The 22415-nt window shown below is 42.2% G+C and overlaps 1 protein-coding gene across 1 annotated transcript in view; it reads left to right on the top strand.

The window, feature by feature from the left end:
- LOC123758646 (neuroblast differentiation-associated protein AHNAK) overlaps positions 1-20730 on the top strand; it is a 124735-nt gene extending 104005 nt beyond the window's left edge. Inside the window, exons 5-7 of the mRNA XM_069334370.1 lie at positions 3028-3172; positions 6900-7105; positions 7840-20730. Coding sequence (XP_069190471.1) covers positions 3028-3172; positions 6900-7105; positions 7840-19890 — 12402 coding nt within the window. The 3' untranslated portion in view covers positions 19891-20730. The remainder of the gene's footprint in view (positions 1-3027; positions 3173-6899; positions 7106-7839) is intronic.
- The last annotated feature ends 1685 nt before the right edge of the window (positions 20731-22415 follow it).

The raw sequence follows: 22415 nt of genomic DNA, 5'->3' as shown, positions 1-22415 counted from the left end.
CCAGGAGGCTGTTTGTAACAATAACAACAGTTGATTGGGAAGTTTTCATGCTTGTAAACTGTTTAATAAATGTAACCAAAGCCGTCAAAGATTGAGGAAAGATGAACACGTTCGTTAGTACTTGCGGTCCAGACATGGGTACTCGGGTTGAACTTTAGTAGCCATATGTTGGTCCATTCGTTCAATTTGTCTAGGTCATCTTGTAGCTTCATACTATCTTCCTCCATCTTAATCCTCCTCATAATTTTTGCATCATCAGTAAACATTGAGAGGAACGAATCTATACCCTCTGGGAGATCCTTTACATATATCAGAAACAGTATAGGTCTAAGGACTGACCCCTGTGGGACTCCACTTGTGACGTCTCGCCAATCCGAGACCTCACCCCTCACACTGACTCGTTGTCTTCTGTTGCTTAGGTACTCCTCTATCCAATGGAGTACCTTCACTTTCATTCCTGCCTGTGTGTGTGTGTGTGTGCGTGTGTGCGTGTGTGCGTATGCGTGTGTGTGTATTCACCTAGTTGTGTTTGCGGGGGTTGAGCTTTGCTCTTTCGGCCCGCCTCTCAACTGTCAATCAACTGTTTAGTAACTACACTAACTACTTTTTTTTCCACCCCCCCCCCCAGGAAGCAGCCCGTGACAGCTGACTAACTCCCAGGTACCTATTTACTGCTAGGTAACAGGGGCATTCACCACCACAATAATCACCACCTCCCCCTTATAAGTATCACCACCTCCCTCTCCCCATCAGCCAACCACTTGGGCTGGATGGTAGAGCGACGGTCTCGCTTCATGCAGGTCGACGTTCAATCCCCGACCGTCCACAAGTGATTGGGGCACCAGTCCTCCCCCCCCCCCCACCCCCACACCGTCCCATCCCAAATCCTTATCCTGCCCCTTCCCAGTGCTAATAGTCATGGTGGCTTGGCGCTTTCCCCTAATAGCCCCCCCCCCCCAGCAGCATCACATGTAGACCCACTACTAGCTAGGGAAGCCCCCCCCCCCTCCGTGGACGTGTCGGCACGCTGCCTGAGCCACATCACCTCCCCCCCCCCCCAGCACAGCCTCTTGCCCTCCTCTCTCTCTCTCCACTAGTACTCTGGAGAAGTGCATCACCGGACAACAAAAATCGTTCTAGAGCTAAGTCAACTCTCGTCCCAGGACAGGTTGAGGGCCTCAGGGCTAACAACACTGCAAACTAGGCATGACAGGGCGGATCTCATCGAATTTTTAAGACTACTGAACAATTTGGAGGATATTGATCCAGACAAGTTCTTCAAAAGTTCAGATGTAACACAAACAAGGAGCAACGGGTTCAAGCTCAAGAAGCCACAGTGTAGGAATTAAAATAGGAGATGGTTTTTTACCACAGGGTTATAGACGCATGGAACCGCCTACCCGCCGAAGCCGTCAATATCAAACACTTCAATTTTAAAACCCAGCCTGAAAGAATCAAGCTGGGGGGACCGTTGGCAAGCCGCCGGCTTCCTGTCCTCGTCGAGGCTACTAGTGTTAGTGATTTTTAGGTAAACTCAGGTAAAATGAACTAAATACACTTAAGTGACAATGTCGATTTTGTACTTAACAGCTGGTGTTGTATTGACCCCAAGATAGTGAGCCTGAGGGGGTCAACACAGTTGTATTGACCATCTTAGCCACCAAGATGGAGACCCTGGGGGGGGGGGGCAACACTTGTATTGACCATCTTAGCCATCAAGATGGAGAACCTGGGGGGGGCAACACTTGTATTGACCATCTTAGCCATCAAGATGGAGACCCTGGGGGGGGGCAACACTTGTATTGACCATCTTAGCCACCAAGATGGAGACCCTGGGGGGGGCAACACTTGTACTGACCATCTTAGCCATCAAGATGGAGACCCTGGGGGGGGGCAACACTTGTATTGACCATCTTAGCCATCAAGATGATGCCAGAAATATTAACCTATAAATCTTATTTTAAAAGATAAATGTTTTCTGTTCCCCTGAGTAGGGAATATAATTTATTTGATCAATTTATGCTGAGGTAGTTGTTATGGGACTTCAAAATCTGTTACAATATATCACTCCAAGAGATGTTAGCTAAAGGGACCCGCTGCCTGAAACGCTGCCCTTAGTGGCTGCGCGAGAATCTAGACGCACATTTAAATTCAAATTCTTATTAAAGTACATACACAGAAGATGAATTACAAACATAATGTTGGATTTATAGATAGGCACAATAACGTGGCTTAAGTAATCGACTTGAGAATGGTCCAGGACGGACCGAAACGTCGTCGTCCCTTCACCTTCTAGTGTGTCAATTTATAGATAGAGCTAGTACATACAATACCTAAAGCCACTAATACGCATCGCGTTTGGGGCAAAACATAATCGTCAACATGTCTGCTTCCACAACCCACTATACCTTCTTGTATATAAAAACTATATATATATATATATATATATATATATATATATATATATATATACACAAGATGAAGTATGTTTGAAATTGGTAATAATAATATATTTTACTAACAAAATATGCAAAGGGTCAGATAAAAATATTTAGCAGGTACAGTGTTTGTACATATATAGTCATAATTACATGCAACATTTTGGACGCGAGCTCAAGATAATGAGTGTACTTATATTTATTTACATTTTAGGGTAATACTAATGAGTGTGTGATGATGTTTAACGTTGCTTGCTAAGGAAGGTCGCATCGGTTGGCCTAGGCCAGATTCACGAAGCACTTACGCAAGTACTTACGAACGTGTACCTCTTTCCTCAATCTTTGACGGCTTTGGTTACATTTATTACAAGCATGAAAACTTGCCAATCAACTGTTGTTATTGTAATAAACAGCCTCCTGGTGCTTCGGAGCTCATTAACTATTTAATAATTGTAAGCAAAGCCGCCAAAGATTGAGAAAAGATGTACAGGTTCGTAAGTGCTTGTAACTGCTTCGTGAATCTGGTCGATTCGTGTTCACGACAAGGGTCCGGTGCAAGATATAGCAGTAATAATGTGTGGTGTTGCAGGAGCCGACGGTGGTGGCGGTGCCTCTTCGCGGTCATGACTTCACTGGACTAGGCTTCAACATCTCCGGGAACATGAGGGACGGCATCTACGTCAGGGACGTCCTGCACCGAGGTCCAGCCTCAGAGTCTGGCAACATCGCTCCAGGTCAGCCATCTTGTCTTACCTTGCCACAGTATGGTAATATTCTTCTGTGGCTTTCCTCCGCCTGGTAATGCTCTTTTGGCTCTTCCTTCTCTGGTAACACTGTTTTTGGTTCATTCCTGTTTGGTAATACTGTTTATGGTAATTACCTGCCTCGCAAATTGTGTTTATTTTCTTGCACTTTCGCGAATCAGCCGCCAAATGTACAGTATTTATTTATTTATATACAAGAAGGTACATTGGGTTTATTAGAGTACAGAGACTTAAAGTTTTACATTCTTGTAGAGCCACTAACACGCATAGCTTTTCGGGCAGAAACGCCCGAAACGTACAGTAGTCAGTCTCCCATCATGGTCTCATTATTCTCTCCTTGATAGTGACCATCTCTGGGAATTCTCATTACCTGCTGATGTAGACCTGACCAAATGTAAACTGTGTCAACAAAATTATTCACACACCCTCCGTCACTATGTGATGGAGTGCGAAAAGATACGTGAATTCAGAGACAATTCTATAACAAATGTTCCAGAAATGTGTAAATATTTAATTCAAAATGATCTGGTACCAGAAATCTTAGCCAAATATCCCCAGTTTGCTAACTGTAGGAGTAACTGAGTGACTGTAACCTATCCACCGCTGCCCACTGGATGGGGGGCGGTGTGCAGGACAAACATATCAATTGTGACACTAGCTCTCCACATATGTCAGTTGCTTAATTTAGAACCTGTACTTGAGGTTGATCTAGAGCCCATTGATGATGTGACGATGTGCATTGAATTTTGTAACTAGCTCATCAAGATTGTAACTTGCTTAGCTAAATGAATTGTGGGGTTCAGTCCCTGAGCCCATTATGTGCCTCTGTAACCCTTTCCACCACCGCCCACAAAATGGGTATGGGGTGCATAATAAATGAACTAACCTCTCACCGTGCGGTACATCCTGGAGCAGGTGCACGCCTTGCTCCTCCGATTGTGCTCCCATTCTCTCCCTCAATTTATCAAGATGATCACCCAAGACATGGACTTGGAGGGACAGACATCTTGCTGCCCATTATGCTGGAGTTCTTCACCAGGGTCTCAACTTGCTCCACGTAGTTGTGTCCTTGTGACTGCCAAGGAAGCCCCAGGCCACTGCGACAAAGGTGTTCCAGCATCTTGCATTCCAGGATCTTATTTGTGGTCCCACAAAAATACCGGCTTTAAACCTTGCTTCAGTAGCTTAGGGAAGAAGTCTTGAAGGTACTTAAAGGTTGCCAACTCGTTATCTAGAGTTGTGACACATTGTTCCACGAGGCCCAATTTGATGTGCGGTGATGAGATTGGAACCTTCCAGAGGCTCCCACTTGACGTTCCTCTCCACACAGAACAATGTTTGTTGTGGTCAGTCGTGGCTGTGATGGTGACCTGCTGTCCCAAAGACAAACATGGGTGGTAAACCTGATAAAACAGCCATGGAGACCCTTCAGGAATTCCATATCTGGAATGTTCTGGAAAACAGTAAATTTAAAATACAGTATCACTGTTCTGGTTACAAACAAGGTTTGCTGAAAATAATAGTCATTTTCTATACTTTGGAGGCATACGCAAGCACGAGATAACACATACTACCCACTTAATATCATAACAATTCTTGTGTTGGAGGACAGGAAGCCAGAATGTATTCATACACGTTAGGCTTTTATCAGAGCTTTACCCTACACTACACTACTATCGAAGCCTTCCCCCCCCCCAGGTCGAATTACTGACCCTGCTCAGGATACAACCCCACAACAAGCTGACTAACTTCTGAGTACCTACTTACTGCTCGGTGAACAGGCACCGAAACACCCACAGATGGCGCCGAAACCACCTTCATAGTCCAATGAAGGTGGAGATACCGTAACAGCATTGTTAAACCCTACATGCAACATCTTGCATTTTTCAATATTGAAAACCATTTGATAGTCTTATGGTCACTTGTGGAGGTCATGTATAGTAGTACAGTACTTATTTCTAAGTGAACAGAGGCATCAGGTGAAAAGAAACTTTATCAACACAGTCCCACCCAGGTATCGAGCCCAGGATCCTTGGTTATGATCTGTGGATGTAGACTACTGTGCTGCAGGACCAATAAAGTTTATTTGCTTACATCTAACATAGTATTCAGTATTACCCCAAAAATGTACAATACACTTTTTATCTTAAATTATGCCCATTAGTGGCTTTATAAAATATACAAATACTGCAGCTACTATGTAACTACTGTAATCTAATTGTAAATAAAATACTATTATTATTATTATTATTATTATTATTATTATTATTATTATTATTATTATTACATAACACTGATGCAGTGCAAATCATACTTTATGAACTCCACAATTAGTCAGAAGACTGACAAATGCTTTTCAATATTGAAAATTGCAAGATCTTGCTTGTAGGGCATAACAATACCCATCATAACTATCATATCAACAGCACAACCATGCAGCAGATTGATAAAGAAAAGAACCGTCTAGAAGTTATGATCCCACCAGTCTTCAGGAGTTGCTCAGCACATAGGAGCTACTGTAAAAAAAAATGCCAACCAAACCTTAGGTATAATAAAATGCTTTGATTTCTAGAAAAATAATGTGGCTATTCAGCTGTAAATCTCTGGTGTGCACCCTTCTGGATTACTATATCCAAGCATGGAGGCCTAAAAGGGATATAACTTCTTTGGAAAAGTTAAATGCAAAACAATATTTATGCTAAAACTAGGCCAACTCTCATACCACCAATGGTTGAGGACCTCACGACTAATAGCACTATAAACCAGACACAACAGAACTAATCTCACCAATAAATTTAAAATACTGAATAAACTTTAAGAGATTTATCCAACCCGCTTCATTCAAAGGTCTAATGTATCTCACACATGGGGGGGGTGGGCAACAACTTCAAGCTCAACAAGCCACAATGTAGGACAAAGCAGGTGATGGTTTTCACCATAGGGTAATAAACCCATGAAATTGCAATTTGATGTAACCTGTAAATGCAAAGACAGAAGTCTAATCTAAAATCCAGTTGAAAAAAATTCTCAGGCATAATGGAGGAAACTTAAACAAGCCTCCATATTCTTGTCTCCATCGAGGTCGCTAGAGATAGTGGCCCTCAGGTAAATAATAGTTATTTAATTTAAGGTATTATCTTCAAGATCATAAACCCTTAGGTTCTTAGCAATCTTTTATGGATTAATTACGGTATGAGAGGCCTTCATAAGCCTACATACACAATGTCAATCTTTTGCATTATTGATTGCTTCAGATATGCTGGAAAAGAATAACAGTAAATTTATTAAACAAGCACAGCCCTTAGTGAAACCATGCTGAGAAACCTTTATTAAACCTTGTTATTCAAGATACAGTATTTGTGGAGGACATTTGCATTATCAGTTCATGCAATTTTCCCCACAATATATGCAAAACTAATTGATCATCAGGTGTTAATATTATTAATATTAATAAATGAGTGTTCTCCGGCCCAACCACTATGACTGGATGGTAGAGCATAGGGTTTTTCTTCTTACAGGTCAGCATTGAATTCCCGACTATCTAAGTACAGTAGGTGGGTGCCATTCACTTCCTCCATCCTATCCTAAATCCTTATCTTCATAGCCCTTCCAAGTGCTAGTCATAATGGCTAAGTGCTTTCTCCTGATAATCACCTTACCTTACTTTCAGGGATTAATAAGCTCTTGTGTTCACCAGGTGACCGGGTGCTGGGGCTAGCTGTCAGCACAGAACACATGGTACACGAGGATGCTCTTACCCTCCTCAGTTATGCCTCGCCATATCCTGTTCTGCTCCTCCTGGAGAAGTCAGTCTCTGGGAGCGAACGTCGTCTCCCAAACGTTTCTGCGGCCCGTCCTGTTCACCCCTTCTACAGGAGTCAGTCCATTGACGACCTGGCCAAGGTAGGTCACTGCCCCTCTGCCTCTACTCGACGTGCAATTCAGCAGTTGCCGAACACACCCCTGTCAAGATCTGAGGTTTGTTGAGCAAACCCTATTCAATATATCAAAAGAAAAATAATAAATAAAACTGCAGAAGGCCTATTGACCCATACGAGACAGCTTGTATTTATGTCCACCCAAACTCATTCAAGTCCTCGTCTAGGCCATTAGTGTGTTAGTGGCCCTCAGGTAAATTCAGGAAACACTCTAACAATCCCATGTCAATTTTGTTACCCTGCAAATAATTTTGACTCCAGATGTGATTGGGGCTTGTTTTGACAAGCATGTCATCAGTATCATATGTGTGTTGACCTAACCCCACTTGATATGTCCAGTCAAAATCAGTTTTGACATCTAACATTGATGAAGGTTATTGATGCTGGATAATAGCTGTTACAAGCATTGTATAGTAACTTTGCATATACGCATCCACTAAAAAGAAATTGCCTGTGTGATACCATGTTGTATTTCTCACTGTATAGTATTACTGATGTTAGTAAGCATGCATTCATGCACTAAACACTTAATCAGAAAATACATTGGGGTCATGTACAAGAACTCTTACATTTATCTTATATGATACACATTATTTGATCAACAATAATTAACACTAGATCTCTCAGTAACATGAATTTTACGAGAACATACATGTTATATGCATGAGAATGGTTTTCAACTCAGGTGAACATTTGCAGATTGGTAAGGCGGACATGTGGAGAGTCAGCCGAGCACGGGTATACGAGGGACGAGCTGGCATATCGGAGGTGCCCCGCCCAGATCTAGTGAGCGGCAGGGTGGAGCTGCCCAACCTCAGGCTCACTCCTGGCATTGGTCTACCTACTGCCATTCCTCCCAGGATGAATGCTGCTGCCCTTGTCAAGCGGGAGGCCCCCGAGCGACACTCTGAGCGGGCTATTGACGTTCCAGGAGCCGTGGTCAACATTCCAAATGTCTTGGTCACAAAGCCTTCTCACACCATAACAGCCGATATTTCAGAACTACATCCGGAAAAATCTGATTCAAGATTAAAGTTTGGCATCAAAGTGTTGCCCGACTTGACCGGAAAAGTGCCAAAGCAGGATCTGGACTTGGAAGCAGGGGGAAAGGTATCGGGAGAGGTGAGTTTGCCTTCCCTCAGCCTGCCACAACCACAAATCAGCGTTGAAAGAGAGGTCGACCCATTGGCAGGGATTGATGGCCTAGATGCTGTAAACAAGAAGACAGCAGGTGTAAAGTTTGGGGTTAAGCTTCCACAAATGAAGCTGGGTGATATGAAGGGTGAGGCCGGCAAGGTGAGTGGTAAGGTGAGAGGCATGCCTGAGGGTGGCCAGGTAAAGGTTGTGGGTGAGGAGAATATTAGTGTGTCCTTGCCTGCTACAGACCTATCTGTTAATACTAGTATAGATCAAGATAAGATATCTCATGAACCCAAAACTGATGATGAGAAACAGAAGGCAAAAGGTTCATTCGGTTTTGGTTTTGGCCTCAAAGGCTTCAGCAAAGGTCAGAATTCAGAATCTGAAAATGTAGATGAGACAGGGGCAAAAGCAAATGAAAAAGACTCAAGAAAATCCAAAGGCCTAGGTCTAAAGGACTTTGGTTTTGGCTTTAAAGGACTTGGCAAAGATGATGATGATGATCACACCGCTGCCTCAGATGAAGAGAAAGTAAAGTCCAAAAACACAATTGGGGTAAGTGTTGATGTACCAGACGTTAACCTGCCCATCGTTGACTTTGAACGTGCGAAAAAGGCATCTGGTGGTGATGATAGTGAACAGTCCTCAAAATCTAAAGAAGGTCCAGGCTTTGGAATTAACTTCAAAGCACCAGAAATATCTATGCCACAGTTCAGTTTAAGGGGAGAAGCGAGAAACAAGGATAAGGAAAATGACTCAAAGACAGAGAGCATGAATGAGAGTGATAAGGACGAAATTGACAGTGGTGGTTTAGCCTTCAGGATGAACGTGCCTGATATCAGCTTACCAGATCTTAGTTTTAAGAGAGGAAAGACTAATGCTGAGGGAGATTTAGCAATTAAAGCTACTGATCAAATGCCAGATATTAATGTACAAAATAGAACCAGTATAAGCTATAAACCTGGAGAAGTTACTCTTCCCAATGTGGATTTGCAAGCTCTTGGTGAGGCCGAAGCCAGCCATGACTCTGATGATAATAGTGACAAAAAGAATAAGGGCTTTAGCTTTGGTCTTAAGGCTCCAGATTTTAGCCTGCCAAGCTTCAGTGTAGGAGGCCGAGGTGGAGGCGATAAGCACTTGGGTAAAGACTCTGACAACTCCAAAATCAAGGATAATGGCAAAAATATAAGTCTTCATGCAGGGTTACAAGGCCCTAATATACAACTTCCAGATGTAGAGCTTAAAGGCAAGGCTGAAGTTAGTGAACTTCATGAAGAAATGGAAAATACATCAGATGATGATAGTGGCAAAAAGAAAACTAAAAAGAACAAAAAGGGCTTCAGTTTGGGTCTTAAAGCTCCAGAATTTAACTTGCCAAGCATAAGTCTAAGAGGCCATGCTGAAGGGACTGGAAATGAGAATTCAGATAATGAAGGTAATGAGGATAAGAAAAGTAACAGAAATTACAGCGTAGAACTGAAAGGTCCGAACATTGACGTCCCAAGTGTGTCTTTGAAGGCACATGGAGATACAGCTGAACCTGATGATGGTAGCATCGTATTAAAGGCTCCAGACATAAATCTTCCAAGTATAAACTGGAGGGGTCGTGGAGAAGGACATGAAGGTGAGGTTGAACTACCTAAGCATCTAGAGAGAACGTCTGACAAATACAGCATCTCCAAAAAAGACATAAATCTTGATCTTCAGGGTCCTGACTTCAGTCTTCCCTCTGTTGATATAACTGCTGAAAAAAGAGACAAAGGCCATCGTGACCAGAATGATGATGATGATGATAATGATAAGGAAAAGAAGGTCAAGAAAGGTCTGAGTTTTGGATTCAAAGGACCAGAGATTAGTTTACCCAGCTTAAGTCTAAAAGGTTATGGGGATGGAGATAAAGAACAAAAGGCAGATTCAGATGATCAGGATAAAACTAATGGCAAATCCAAGAAAGGCTTCAGCTTTGGACTCAAGGGGCCAGACATGAGTTTACCATCCATTAGTTTAAGAGGCCATGGACAGGGTGATAATGAAGAAAATGAAGACCCAGAGGAGAAAGACAGTGATAAGTCAAAGACTGACCTCAGTTTGGGTGTAAAATGTCCAGATGTAAACTTTCCAAGTGTGAGTCTAAGAGGAAGCGCTCAGGAAATAGAACAAGATATCAGGGATTCAGATGATGAAGCAAAGAGTAAGAAGTCCAGGAAAGGTTTCAGCTTTGGATTTAAGGGTCCTGACATTAACTTAGCCAACATGAGTTTAAAAGGTCAAGGAGAAGGAAATGAACATGAAATAGATGAATCAGACGAAGAAGGTAATGCAGAAAAGGGTAAGAAGCCTAAGAAAGGCTTCAGCTTTGGCTTTAAGGGCCCGGATGTTAATTTACCCAGCATGAGTTTAAAAGGTCATGGGGAAGGAAATGAACATGAAATAGATGAATCAGATGAAGACGGTAATGCAGAAAAGGGTAAGAAGGCTAAGAAAGGCTTTAGCTTTGGCTTTAAGGGTCCAGATGTCAATTTACCCAGCATGACCTTAAAAAATCATGGGGAAGGAAATGAGCAAGAAAAAGAGGAATCGGACAAAGATAACCCTGAAAAAGATAAGAAATCCAAGAAAGGCTTCAGCTTTGGATTCAAGGGCCCCGATGTGAATTTACCAAGTGTGAGCTTAAGAACCCATGGGGAAGGAAATGAAGAAAAGGTTGAATCAGATGAAGATAAAACAGACAAAGATAAGAAGTCAAAGAAAGGCTTCAGTTTTGGATTTAAGGGGCCAGACATTAACGTGCCTAGTGTGAGTCTAAAAAGCAGTGGTGCTCATGGACATGATGGCATAGATGTTGAGTCAGATAATGCTGACATCAAAAACAAAGACAAGAAGTCCAAGAAAGGCTTTAATTTTGGCTTTAAGGGCCCAGATGTTAACTTACCTAGCATGAGCTTAAAAGGTCACGGGGAAGGAAATGAACACGTAATAGATGAACTAAACGAGGAAGGTAATGCAGAAAAGAGTAAGAAGTCCAGGAAAGGTTTCAGCTTTGGATTTAAGGGTCCTGACACTAACTTACCCAGCATGAGCTTAAAAGGTCAAGGGGAAGGAAATGAACATGAAATAGATGAATCAGCTGAAGAAGAAGATAATGCAGAAAAAGGTATGAAGTCCAAAAAAGGCTTCAGCTTTGGCTTCAGAGGCCCAGATGTTAATATGCCCAGCATGACCTTAAAAAGCCATGGAGAAGGAAACAAAGAATTTGCTGGGGAAGATGAAACGGAGAAGGAACAATCAAAGAAAGGCTTTGGGTTTGGGTTCAAAGGTCCTGATATTAACCTACCAAGCTTCTCTATGAGTGGTAGAGAACAAGTAGATTTAAAAGGAAAGCCTGAACTAGATGAGGAAAGCAGCAAGGGTGGCAACAGAAAAGGCTTTAGCTTGGGGCTAGTGGGACCAGATGTCACCTTGCCAGATGCAAGCTTGGAAGTTAGTAGTAGTCTCTTAGAGGATGAGGAGAAACGTATGTCTGACAGAGATACGAAGCTAAAGAAAGGTTTCGGGCTAGAATTCAGAGGCCCAGATATAAATGTTCCTAATGTCCGATTGCGGGGTCATGGTGATGGAAAGGAGTCTGAGAAAGAGGAAGCAGATGATAAAGATAGCAACAAAAAGGACAACAAATCAGTAAGAGATTTCAGTTTTGGACTAAAAGCCCCAGATATTAGTGTACCGAGCATTAGTTTAAGAGGGCACGATGAAGTGAAAGATAAAATGGAGTTTGATAATGAAGAGGAGAAAGACAAAAAGTCAAAGAAAGGCTTTAGTTTTGGATTCAAGGGTCCAGATGTTAACTTACCCAGCATGAGCTTGAAGGGGAGCACCCATGAGATGGAAGGCAAAAACAGAGAATCAGATAATGAAGATGGCAAAGACAAGGATAAGAAGCCAAAGAAAGGATTCAGTTTTGGATTCAAGGGTCCAGATGTTAATCTGCCCAGTATGAATCTCAAGGCCAGCGCTCATGGGATGGAAGATGAAAACAAAGAGTCAGATGACGAAGATGGCAAACACGAAGATAAGAAGTCAAAGAAAGGCTTCAGTTTTGGATTCAAAGGTCCAGACGTTAACTTACCCAGTGTGAGCGTCAAGGGAAGCAGCCATGGGATGGAAATGGAAAATAGAGAATCCGATAACGAAGATGGCAAAGACAAAGATAAAAAGCCAAAGAAAGGCTTCAGTTTTGGATTCAAAGGTCCAGACATTAACTTACCCAGCATGAGCTTGAAAGAAAGCGGCCACGAGATAGAAGGCGAAAACAGAGAATCAGATAATGATGAAGATGGCAAAGATAAGGATAAGAAGTCAAAGAAAGGCTTCAATTTTGGATTCAAGGCTCCAGACGTTAACTTACCCAGCATGAGCTTGAAAGGAAGCACCGATGAAACTGAAGGCAAAAGCAGAGGATCAGATGATGAAGAAGATGGCAAAGATAAGGATAAAAAGTCAAAGAAAAGCTTCAGTTTTGGATTCAAGGGTCCAGACGTTAACTTACCCAGCATGAGCTTGAAGGAAAGCAGCCATGAAATGGAAGGTGAAAACAGAGAATCAGATAATGATGAACATGACAAAGATAAGGATAAGAAGTCAAAGAAAGGCTTCAGCTTTGGATTCAAGGGTCCAGACGTTAACTTACCCAGTGTGAGCTTGAAGGAAAGCAGCCATGAAATGGAAAGTGAAAACAGAGAATCAGATAATGATGAACATGACAAAGATAAGGATAAGAAGTCAAAGAAAGGCTTCAGCTTTGGATTCAAGGGTCCAGACGTTAACTTACCCAGTGTGAGCATGAAGGGAAGCAGCCATGGGATGGAAATGGGAAACAGAGAATCCGATAACGAAGATGGCAAAGACAATGATAAAAAGAAGAAAGGATTTGGTTTTGGATTCAAGGGTCCAGATATAAATTTACCGAGCATGAGCTTGAAGGGGAGCACCCACGAGATGGAAGGCAAACACAGAGAATCAGATGAAGAAGAAGCTGGCAAAGACAAGGATAAGAAGTCAAAGAAAGGCTTCAGTTTTGGATTTAAGGGTCCAGACGTTCACTTACCCAGCGTGAGCTTGAAGGAAAGCAGCCATGAAATGGAAGGTGAAAACAGAGAATCAGATGTTGAAGATGGCAAAGATAAAGATAAAAAGTCAAAGAAAGGCTTCAGTTTTGGATTTAAGGGTCCAGATGTTAATCTACCTAGCATGAGTCTCAAGGCCAGCGCTCCTGGAACAGAAGATGAAAACAAAGAGTCAGATAATGAAGATGGCAAAGACGAAGACAAGAAGTCAAGGAAAGCCTTCAAGTTTGGATTCAAGGGTCCAGATGTTAACGTACCCAGCATGAGCTTGAAGGGGAGCACCCATGAGATGGATGGTGAAAGTAGAGAATCAGATAATGAAGATGATAAATACAAAGATAAGAAGTCAAAGAAAGGTTTCGGTTTTGGATTCAAGGGTCCGGATGTTAATTTACCCAGTGTGAGTCTCAAAGGAAGTGCTCACAGAATGGAAGATGGAAATGAAGAGCCAGAAAATGAAGATGGCAAAGATGAAGATAAGAAGTCAAAGAGAGGCTTCAGTTTTGGATTCAAGGGTCCGGATGTTAACGTACCCAGCATGAGCTTGAAGGGAAGCACCCATGGGATTGAAGGTGAAAGCAAAGAATCAGATAATGAAGATGATAAATACAAAGATAAAAAGTCAAAGAAAGGCTTCAGTTTTGGGTTCAAGGGTCCTGATATTAGCCTACCCAGTTTTACCTTAAAAGCTCATAGAGATGGAGAAGAAGGCCAAGATTCGGACAAAGAAGATAATACAGATAAAATGGGTGGGTCAAAGATTAATTTAGGATATGATATTACGAGTCCAATGGTAAGTCTTCCCTCGTTAAGTACGAGAGTCTCTGGTGATTCGGAAGACAAGGAAGAGTCAAGAGCTGAATTAAGAAATAAACACAAAGATCACCAAACCCATGAGGGATTTACGGTTGGTTTGAAACACCCAGACATTAGCCTTCCAAGTGTTAATTTGAAAGGCTCTGAACATGGTGATGGAAACAATGAATCAGATGTTGAAGATAGCAAAGATATTCATAAAAAATCCATGACAGCATTTAGCTTTGGGCTAAAGGGACCAGATATTAAAATGCCCAGCATGAGTTTGAAAGGTCATGGATATGGGGATGATGATGAAGAGACACATGGTGAGAATGACAAAGATAAAAAGTCTAAAAAAGGCTTCAGCTTTGGATTCAAGGGCCCTGATGTTACGATGCCAAATGTCAATCTGAAGGGTCCTGATGTCAAGATGGCAAGTATAGGCATAAAAAGCAGTGTGGAAGCTAACACAGATGATGATAAAACCAGCTACTCACACAGGAAGGAAATGGATCTTGGGACTGCTAAGAGCTTTAACATGGCACTGAAAAGTCCCAGCATAAGCATACCTTCAGTAGATGTGAGAGCTCATGGTCAGCCAGACATCGAGACTACACGAAGAAATGATGAACAAGTGGATTGGGAAGATCAAGATAAGTCAAACAGAGGGTTAAGTTTTGGATTTAAAGGCCCTGATGTTAGCTTCCCTAGTTTAAATTTAAGAGGTGCTGAAGAAGCAAGCATAGATGCTGGTGAGAAAGAATTTGACATAGACAAAACTTCAAAGAAAGGCTTCAGCTTTGGACTGAAAGGTCCTAAGGTGAGTCTTCCTGGCATGATCTTGAGAAGTAGTGGATATCATGAGACAGATAACAAAGACATTAACTATGATGAGCAGGAACCAGAATCTAAAAGAAATTTCAACATTAAACTTAGGGGTCCCGAAGTTGGCGTGCCCAGTTCAAACTTGAAAGTTTCTGGTCAACTTGGACAAAATGATTATGAAAAAGAACCTGATGAAAATGAAGACAAAAAGTTAAATAAAGGCATTAACTTTGGCTTTAAAGGTCCTGATATAAATATACCGAGCTTTAACTTGAGAGGTCGTGGAGAAGAGAGGGATCAAGGCAAGTCAGACGACGAAATGACACACAATGAAGTCGTGAAAAATGAAAAACGATTTAACTTTGGAAGCAAGAGACCTGAAGTTAATCTTCCAAATATAAATTTGAAAAGCAGTGGGCATGAAAGCCTACAAGAGAGAGAGAAATATTCACTGGAAGGTAAACCCAATAGTGGACTCAGCTTTGGAATCCAAGGTCCTGAAGGACACATTCAGGGCTTGTCTTTAAATAGCCAAGAATATAGAGGTAACATAGATACCTCTAATTTTGATAACATTAGCAAGGAAAGATTTGATATAAATTTCAGAGGACCTGATGTCAAAGTATCTAAAGTTAATGTAATTTTGTCTGAAGAAAAGGAAGCATTAAATTCATCAGAAACAGGCAAAAATGAGGCTGCCTTAAAACAAAAAGGTGAGCACTCTCTAGGAATTTCTTTAAATACTCCTGACATAACTTTCCCAAACTTTGGGAGTCAAGTCAACAAGAACAATAATGACACCAAATTAATTTTGGGTAAAGAGCAGAGTGTGAGCCTTCAATTCCATCCTCCAAGTGTGACTGTACCAGCATTATCAGCTGGATCAGTTAGTGTAGCCAGTAACCAAGATGCTTCTGTTTATTTGCACAACCAGAACATTAGTATGAACCTCCAAGATGCTGATATTCCATCTGCTAAGATGGAAATTACCCATGATGATGATGATGTCCTCAATGCTCCAAAGAAAAAAGGAAAATCAGGCTTCGGATTCAACCTAAATACTCCTGATATTAGCTTACCTGACTGGGATCTCCATTTAGGTCAGAAGGGTGAGAGAACCAAAGAATCTCACATGTCTGGGGAAAACAGCCCTGAATTTGACCAAAATGCAGTAGGCATTAGTGGCGGCAAAGTGGTCAAGTCTCACGCTAGTGGCCTGGCAATGGAGATTGAAAATGAACTCCTGTCTCGCAATTTTGGTATTGAAGTGCCAGGTTTTGACGAGTGTGATTTGCCAGAGGTTGATATTGACCTCAAGAAAGCCAAAATTGATTTACCAGAAGTGGATCTACAGTCTAGGGTTTTGGAAGCCAGATATTCTGGAATGAGTTTAGAGGGGGAGCAACCCAAGACAGAAGGAAGCAGTTCTTTGATAGAGATGGAGAATGCCAGACTCTCCCCTGGGTTTGGTATGGCGTTTGGATTTAAAGGCTTTAAGAAACACATCGGTCTTGAGCCTAGAGACAGCGGCATCCTGACTGTAGAACCTGATATTAATTCCAGGAGTATTGAAGCTAAAGTTGAGAGTCCTGCCGTAGCCATCCCCGAGGGCACTGTTGCTGCTATGAAAAAGGAGATACTAGATGCATCCACTGATGCATCAACACCAAATACCAGACATTCTGGTGTTACTGTTACACTGACTGAGCCTCAGACATCATTAGCTACCCCTGAAGGTTTCCACATCAAAAGCAGCAAGTTTGCAGGTGTTGGGGAGAGCACACAGGTCAGACTTAGAGCAAAAGCTCCTGCTATTCCAGTTGTCACCACAGATGATGATGAAGGGGACAAAATAAAAGGAAAATCAAAGTTTAAAGATGAAGAAGATGACGAGAAGACAAAATCAAAGCACAAATTTGGCCTTGGATTTGGATTTCGAGGCTTTAACCGATCATCAGACAGTGAGGAGGATTCACGAGAACCCACTTCCCTGACACCTGATCCCGATCGGCCTGAAGTTAAGGATGACAAAAAGAAAGGACGTGGTAAGATGAGCTTTGGATTTAAAGGCTTTTCACGATCCTCTGACACTGAAGAAGAACATGTAGAAAAAGTCTCAGGGGCACCAATGGACAAAGAGGGTGAGGATGATAAACCTCGACCGAGGGTGAAGGGAGGATTAAATTTTGGATTTAAGGGGAGAGGCAACAGAAGCTCCGACTCGGAAGATAACAATGACCAAGAACGAGTGGGTACTGACCCTCATGCCGAGTCTGGTAGCATCAAGCATAAACTCAAGCCAAGTCTCAGCTTTGGTTTCAAGAGCAAAAACAAGAACTCTGACATGGAAAGCGGGGAGGCAGAGGTTGAGGCGATGCGCCGGGACCAACCAGACGCTGAAGAAGAAATTAAAGTCAAAACCAAATCCAGCCTTAATTTTGGTTTAAAAGGCTTTGGCAAGAATGAAGGCAAATATGATACGAGATCAGATTCTGAGGGAGGAGATGCAGATGAGAGGCGTTCTCTGGACACTCGTGGCGATGATGCCCCACGAGCAAAGACGCAAAAAGGATTGGGCTTTACATTCAGAAACCGAAGTGGGAGAAGTACTTCTGATTCTGAGGGAGTTGAGACAGAGGAACGGGTAGATTATGACACTCGTGGTGGTGATGAAAAAGTTAAGGAACACAAAAGCAAAGGCATCCGTTTAGGCTTTAAAGGCTTCAAGAATCTCAAGGGAAAAATCCAAACAGAATTTAACCGCATGCGACATGACAGTCACTCTAGTGAAGATGAGGCAACACGTGAGGGGGCTGTCAATGACCATCCAGGAACAAATGAAGCCAAGCGGAAAAAGAATGCCAAGAAAAAGAAAGATAAGGAGAAAAAGAACAAGAAAGAAGATGAAGAGGTTCTCAATACATCAGAAGAGAATGCCTTAGCTCTTGCTGCTGCAGCGGCTAAAGAAAATAGACGAAAACGACAAGAGAAAACGTGTAGCTCATCTTCATCCAGTACTTCATCAAGCTCTGATGAAAAGGATGAAACTCCAACGGAATTAAAGAAGAGAAAACGTAACAGAGGGAGGAGTCGCCAAGTGGCCACAGGGATGACAGAAATAACCATTAATGAACGACCTGTTGATGTTGAGGTGAACGAGATGGTGGAGGCAACATCACGACAGGTGGATGTGGTCTTACCCCCACTACTGGCGACATACACCTCCTCACAGCCTGATGAAGTTGATTCTGCCCCATCTAAGCGCCGTGCCCCTGAACCTCCTCATGCCCCTATCCCTGCTGCTCGGAGCAATGTTGTGGTGCGCGAAGTAAAACTCAAGTCCTACCAGCCTCCTGTAGGAGCTGCAGAAGTAGTAGAAGTGATGCAGAGAACAGTACTTGAGCGACGAGTCCCATTAATGTCTTTTAATGATGAAGTCTCCATCGCCTCAGACAGTGAAGGAGAACGGGCTATTATTAGAGCTCACATAGAACCAGTAACGTCATCTACACCAAAGCGACCACCTACAGACTCCGAAGAACTGAAACGAAAAGCAGCTTCTTTGGGAGATCTTTCCCGCCTACATGTGGAGCCCGACACAGTCAATGTTGTGCTGGAACGTGCCATGTCCTTAGATCTGACAAGAGCTAAAGCAACTGTCGCAATAGATAATGCCTCAGGGCTTCACCGTCCACATCGTCTGCAACTTCCAGATTCATCTGCAACTTCCATAGAAGAGGAAGAGGGGGTTCGGGTGGGATTGCGAGTAGAGGGCGGGACTGGACTACGACGTGCAGAGCAGTGGGGTACTCTTGAGCAGGCACTTCTCTACAGAAGAAACAGTAATGGGAATTTAGATGATGCCATATCTACATGTGTGATGGAACCTGAAGGTGAACCTATATCTCACATTGAAATTAGTGGTTCAACATCAGTCACAGATATCTCAAGCCAGTGGGTGACAGCATCAGAGACTTCAAAAAACAGCATCAGTTTGCAGCACAGTGCAATCAATTGTGAGGACTCCCCAGCATTAGCAGCCAGACCTGCTCCTGTGGGTGGCACCACTATAACACTTCTTGATGGTGACACAACAATAATGGGAGGGGCTGTTGAGGTCACTCCTGTCACCACAGCTGAGGACCGCGTGGTGGTGGTACAGGCACATCCACCTTCACCACATGAGAGAAAAATCAGCAGTTTTAGCGTTCAGCTTCGCCACGTAACCTCTCAGCAGACACCTCAAATCCAGAAAATGGTGACCAGCAGCAGCTGTAGCAGCAGTCGTAGTAGTCTGAGCAGTGACAGTGAAATTGAAGCTGGAATGGTTGACGAAGTTGGTAGGAGAGGAGTGACTGTGACTGTTGCACCCCGCATCAGTAGTGTGGATGTGGGTGGCTCAAGCTCTACAGCTGTGCCACCACCCATTCCGCCCAAGCCACGCACATCACGCACTCAGTCACCCCCTCAACTGATAATGGCACGTCATGAGCCTGCACTTGTCACTGTAAGAGAGAATGGTGCTGTGGTGGTGTCCACTGACAATCTTACCCACCTGCAGGAAGGCACCATGGATCACTTTACTACTGATAATGTCAGCATTGAAACAGTAAACATAGCTGGCGACACTATCATAGTGGACTCCCCGGAAAATGGTAACAACTTCCCTGCTTATGTCCTACGTACCGACCACATAGCCACCATGCCCCAGAAGTCGCTCACTCAGATAACAGTAGAAGGAGGAGGGTACAGAGTTAATGATGGAGCCCTGAGTCAGACACTGATTATCTCCACCCCGACACACACACACCTCTCTCCTCCTGGTCCAGACTCCCCACCACCCACTCTACAGCCACCACAGTAGCCGACCTATCATGACTAAGAGTTGCACTAAAATTGACTTATTGTCACCTCTATTACCCACCATGACCTGAGACGTCATTGAGGGACCAGGTGACATGTGGTGGTCACCCCTGCAGAATTAATCAAAATCTTTTGTCATTGCAAGGTGGCTGAAGCCACAACTTGTAATACAGATAGCACATGGGGCTGGCCACTACCTTACACTGCATTGTGCTGGCTATGGCATCACACCATATGGTGCATGCACCTCTTGCACTGTGTGGTTCAAGCCCCTGCCTCACACTGTGTGGTTCAGGCCCCTGCTTCACACTGTGGTGCAGGCTCCTGCCTCACACTGTGTGATGCAGGCTCCTGCCTCACACTGTGTGGTGCAGGCCCCCGCCTCACACTGTGGTGAAGGCCCCTGCCTCACACACTGTGGTGCAGGCCCCTGCTTCACACACTGTGGTGCAGGCTCCTGCCTCACACTGTGTGGTGCAGGCCCCTGCCTCACACACTGTAGTGCAGGCCCCTGCCTCACACACTGTAGTGCAGGCCCCTGCCTCACACACTGTAGTGCAGGCCCCTGCCTCACACACTGTAGTGCAGGCCCCTGCCTCACACACTGTAGTGCAGGCCCCTGCCTCACACACTGTAGTGCAGGCCCCTGCCTCACTTTACCACTCACCTGTAACCAAGGCTCCCCTCATTTTAATCAAATTATTTATATTCAAATTATATATACTGTAAGTTAATATTTCTTGCTTTGACACAAACTAAATATATATATATATATATATGCAATTGACGATCACAAAACACTGATCATTTTATGCGGAAAATCCACAGAGAAATATGAAATGAGGTGAACGTTTCGGCTCTGTTAAAGCCTTTGTCTTGGAGCCTTGGTCAGTCTGGTGTTGACAAAGGCTTTAACAGAGCCGAAACGTTCACCTCATTTCATATTTCTCTGTGGATTTTCCGCATATATATATATATATATATATATATATATATATATATATATATATATATATATATATATATATATATATATATATATATATATATATATATATATATATATATATATATATATATATATATATATATATATATATATATATATATATATATATATATATATATATATATATATATATATATATATATATATATATATATATATATATATATATATATATATATATATATATATATATATATATATATATATATATATATATATATATATATATATATATATATATATATATATATATATATATATATATATATATATATATATATATATATATATATATATATATATATATATATATATATATATATATATATATATATATATATATATATATATATATATATATATATATATATATATATATATATATATATATATATATATATATATATATATATATATATATATATATATATATATATATATATATATATATATATATATATATATATATATATATATATATATATATATATATATATATATATATATATATATATATATATATATATATATATATATATATATATATATATTTAATTAATTAATTAATTAATTAATTAATTAATTAATTTGAAACATTTAATATTTCTCACTTCCAAATTGTGTCAGCTTAAATCCAAATCATGCCTTATAACAGAAAATATAATGCTAACTTACTCTCCTTCTAAACCAAAGCTTCACTCTCCATTACTTTGAAAACATCTTTGATCAAACCACAAAGTCAGGCCATTTGCTCAAGCCCCGCCTTATTCCAGCAGACTGAGTGTGTGCTGGACACGTCCATGTCTTCCAGGAAGCTTGTCACTAGTTCTTGTTGGACGCGTCTTTGTGTCGAGTCATCTGTGTTTAGGTTGTATATTTGGTCTGATTATTCCCTTGCAATTCTTTCTGGATAGTTGAAGTTTAGCATCTTCATCAACCTGCCATGAGGCTCAGTCCTGTGGTGGGCCTCCCATCTAGGTTCTAGTTAGTCCTCCCAGGAGCTTTGTAGCCTCACCCCTTTCCTCCGGTGAGAGCTATCATCCCTTTCCTCTGGAGTGAATTACCACTCCCTTTTCCTGGTGTGAGCTACCACTCCCCTTCCACTGGTGCGAGCTACCACCCCCCTTCCAATGGTGTGAGCTATTACCCCCTGTCCCTGGTGTGAGGTATTGCTGCCTTCCCAAGGTGTGAGCTACCATCCCCCTTCCCAAAGTGTGAGCTACCACCCCTATCCTCGATACAAGCTACAATCCCCTCTCCTGGATAAGAGAAATCTCTCCTGTGGATGCTGCCATCAGGGAAACACTGTGGTATTGTCCACAAGCCAGTGAACAATGTGGCTCACATGGCAGAGTGATCCTGTTTTTGATCATGGCTATTTAGGAGACCATTTTGATAACCATTCAATTTGTACATGCAATGGGTTGCAGTCACCTTCCCTCCTCCCAGGATATATTTTCTCCAAGGAATGGAAGTTGTGATAATGGGCAGTTCTCCTGGTGTATAGTGGTTCCCGT

Source organism: Procambarus clarkii, chromosome 31, assembly GCF_040958095.1.
Source record: "Procambarus clarkii isolate CNS0578487 chromosome 31, FALCON_Pclarkii_2.0, whole genome shotgun sequence".
Lineage (NCBI taxonomy): Eukaryota > Metazoa > Arthropoda > Malacostraca > Decapoda > Cambaridae > Procambarus > Procambarus clarkii.
The sequence above is the reverse complement of the archived record's forward strand: the minus strand, read 5'-3'. Positions and strand labels throughout refer to the sequence as shown.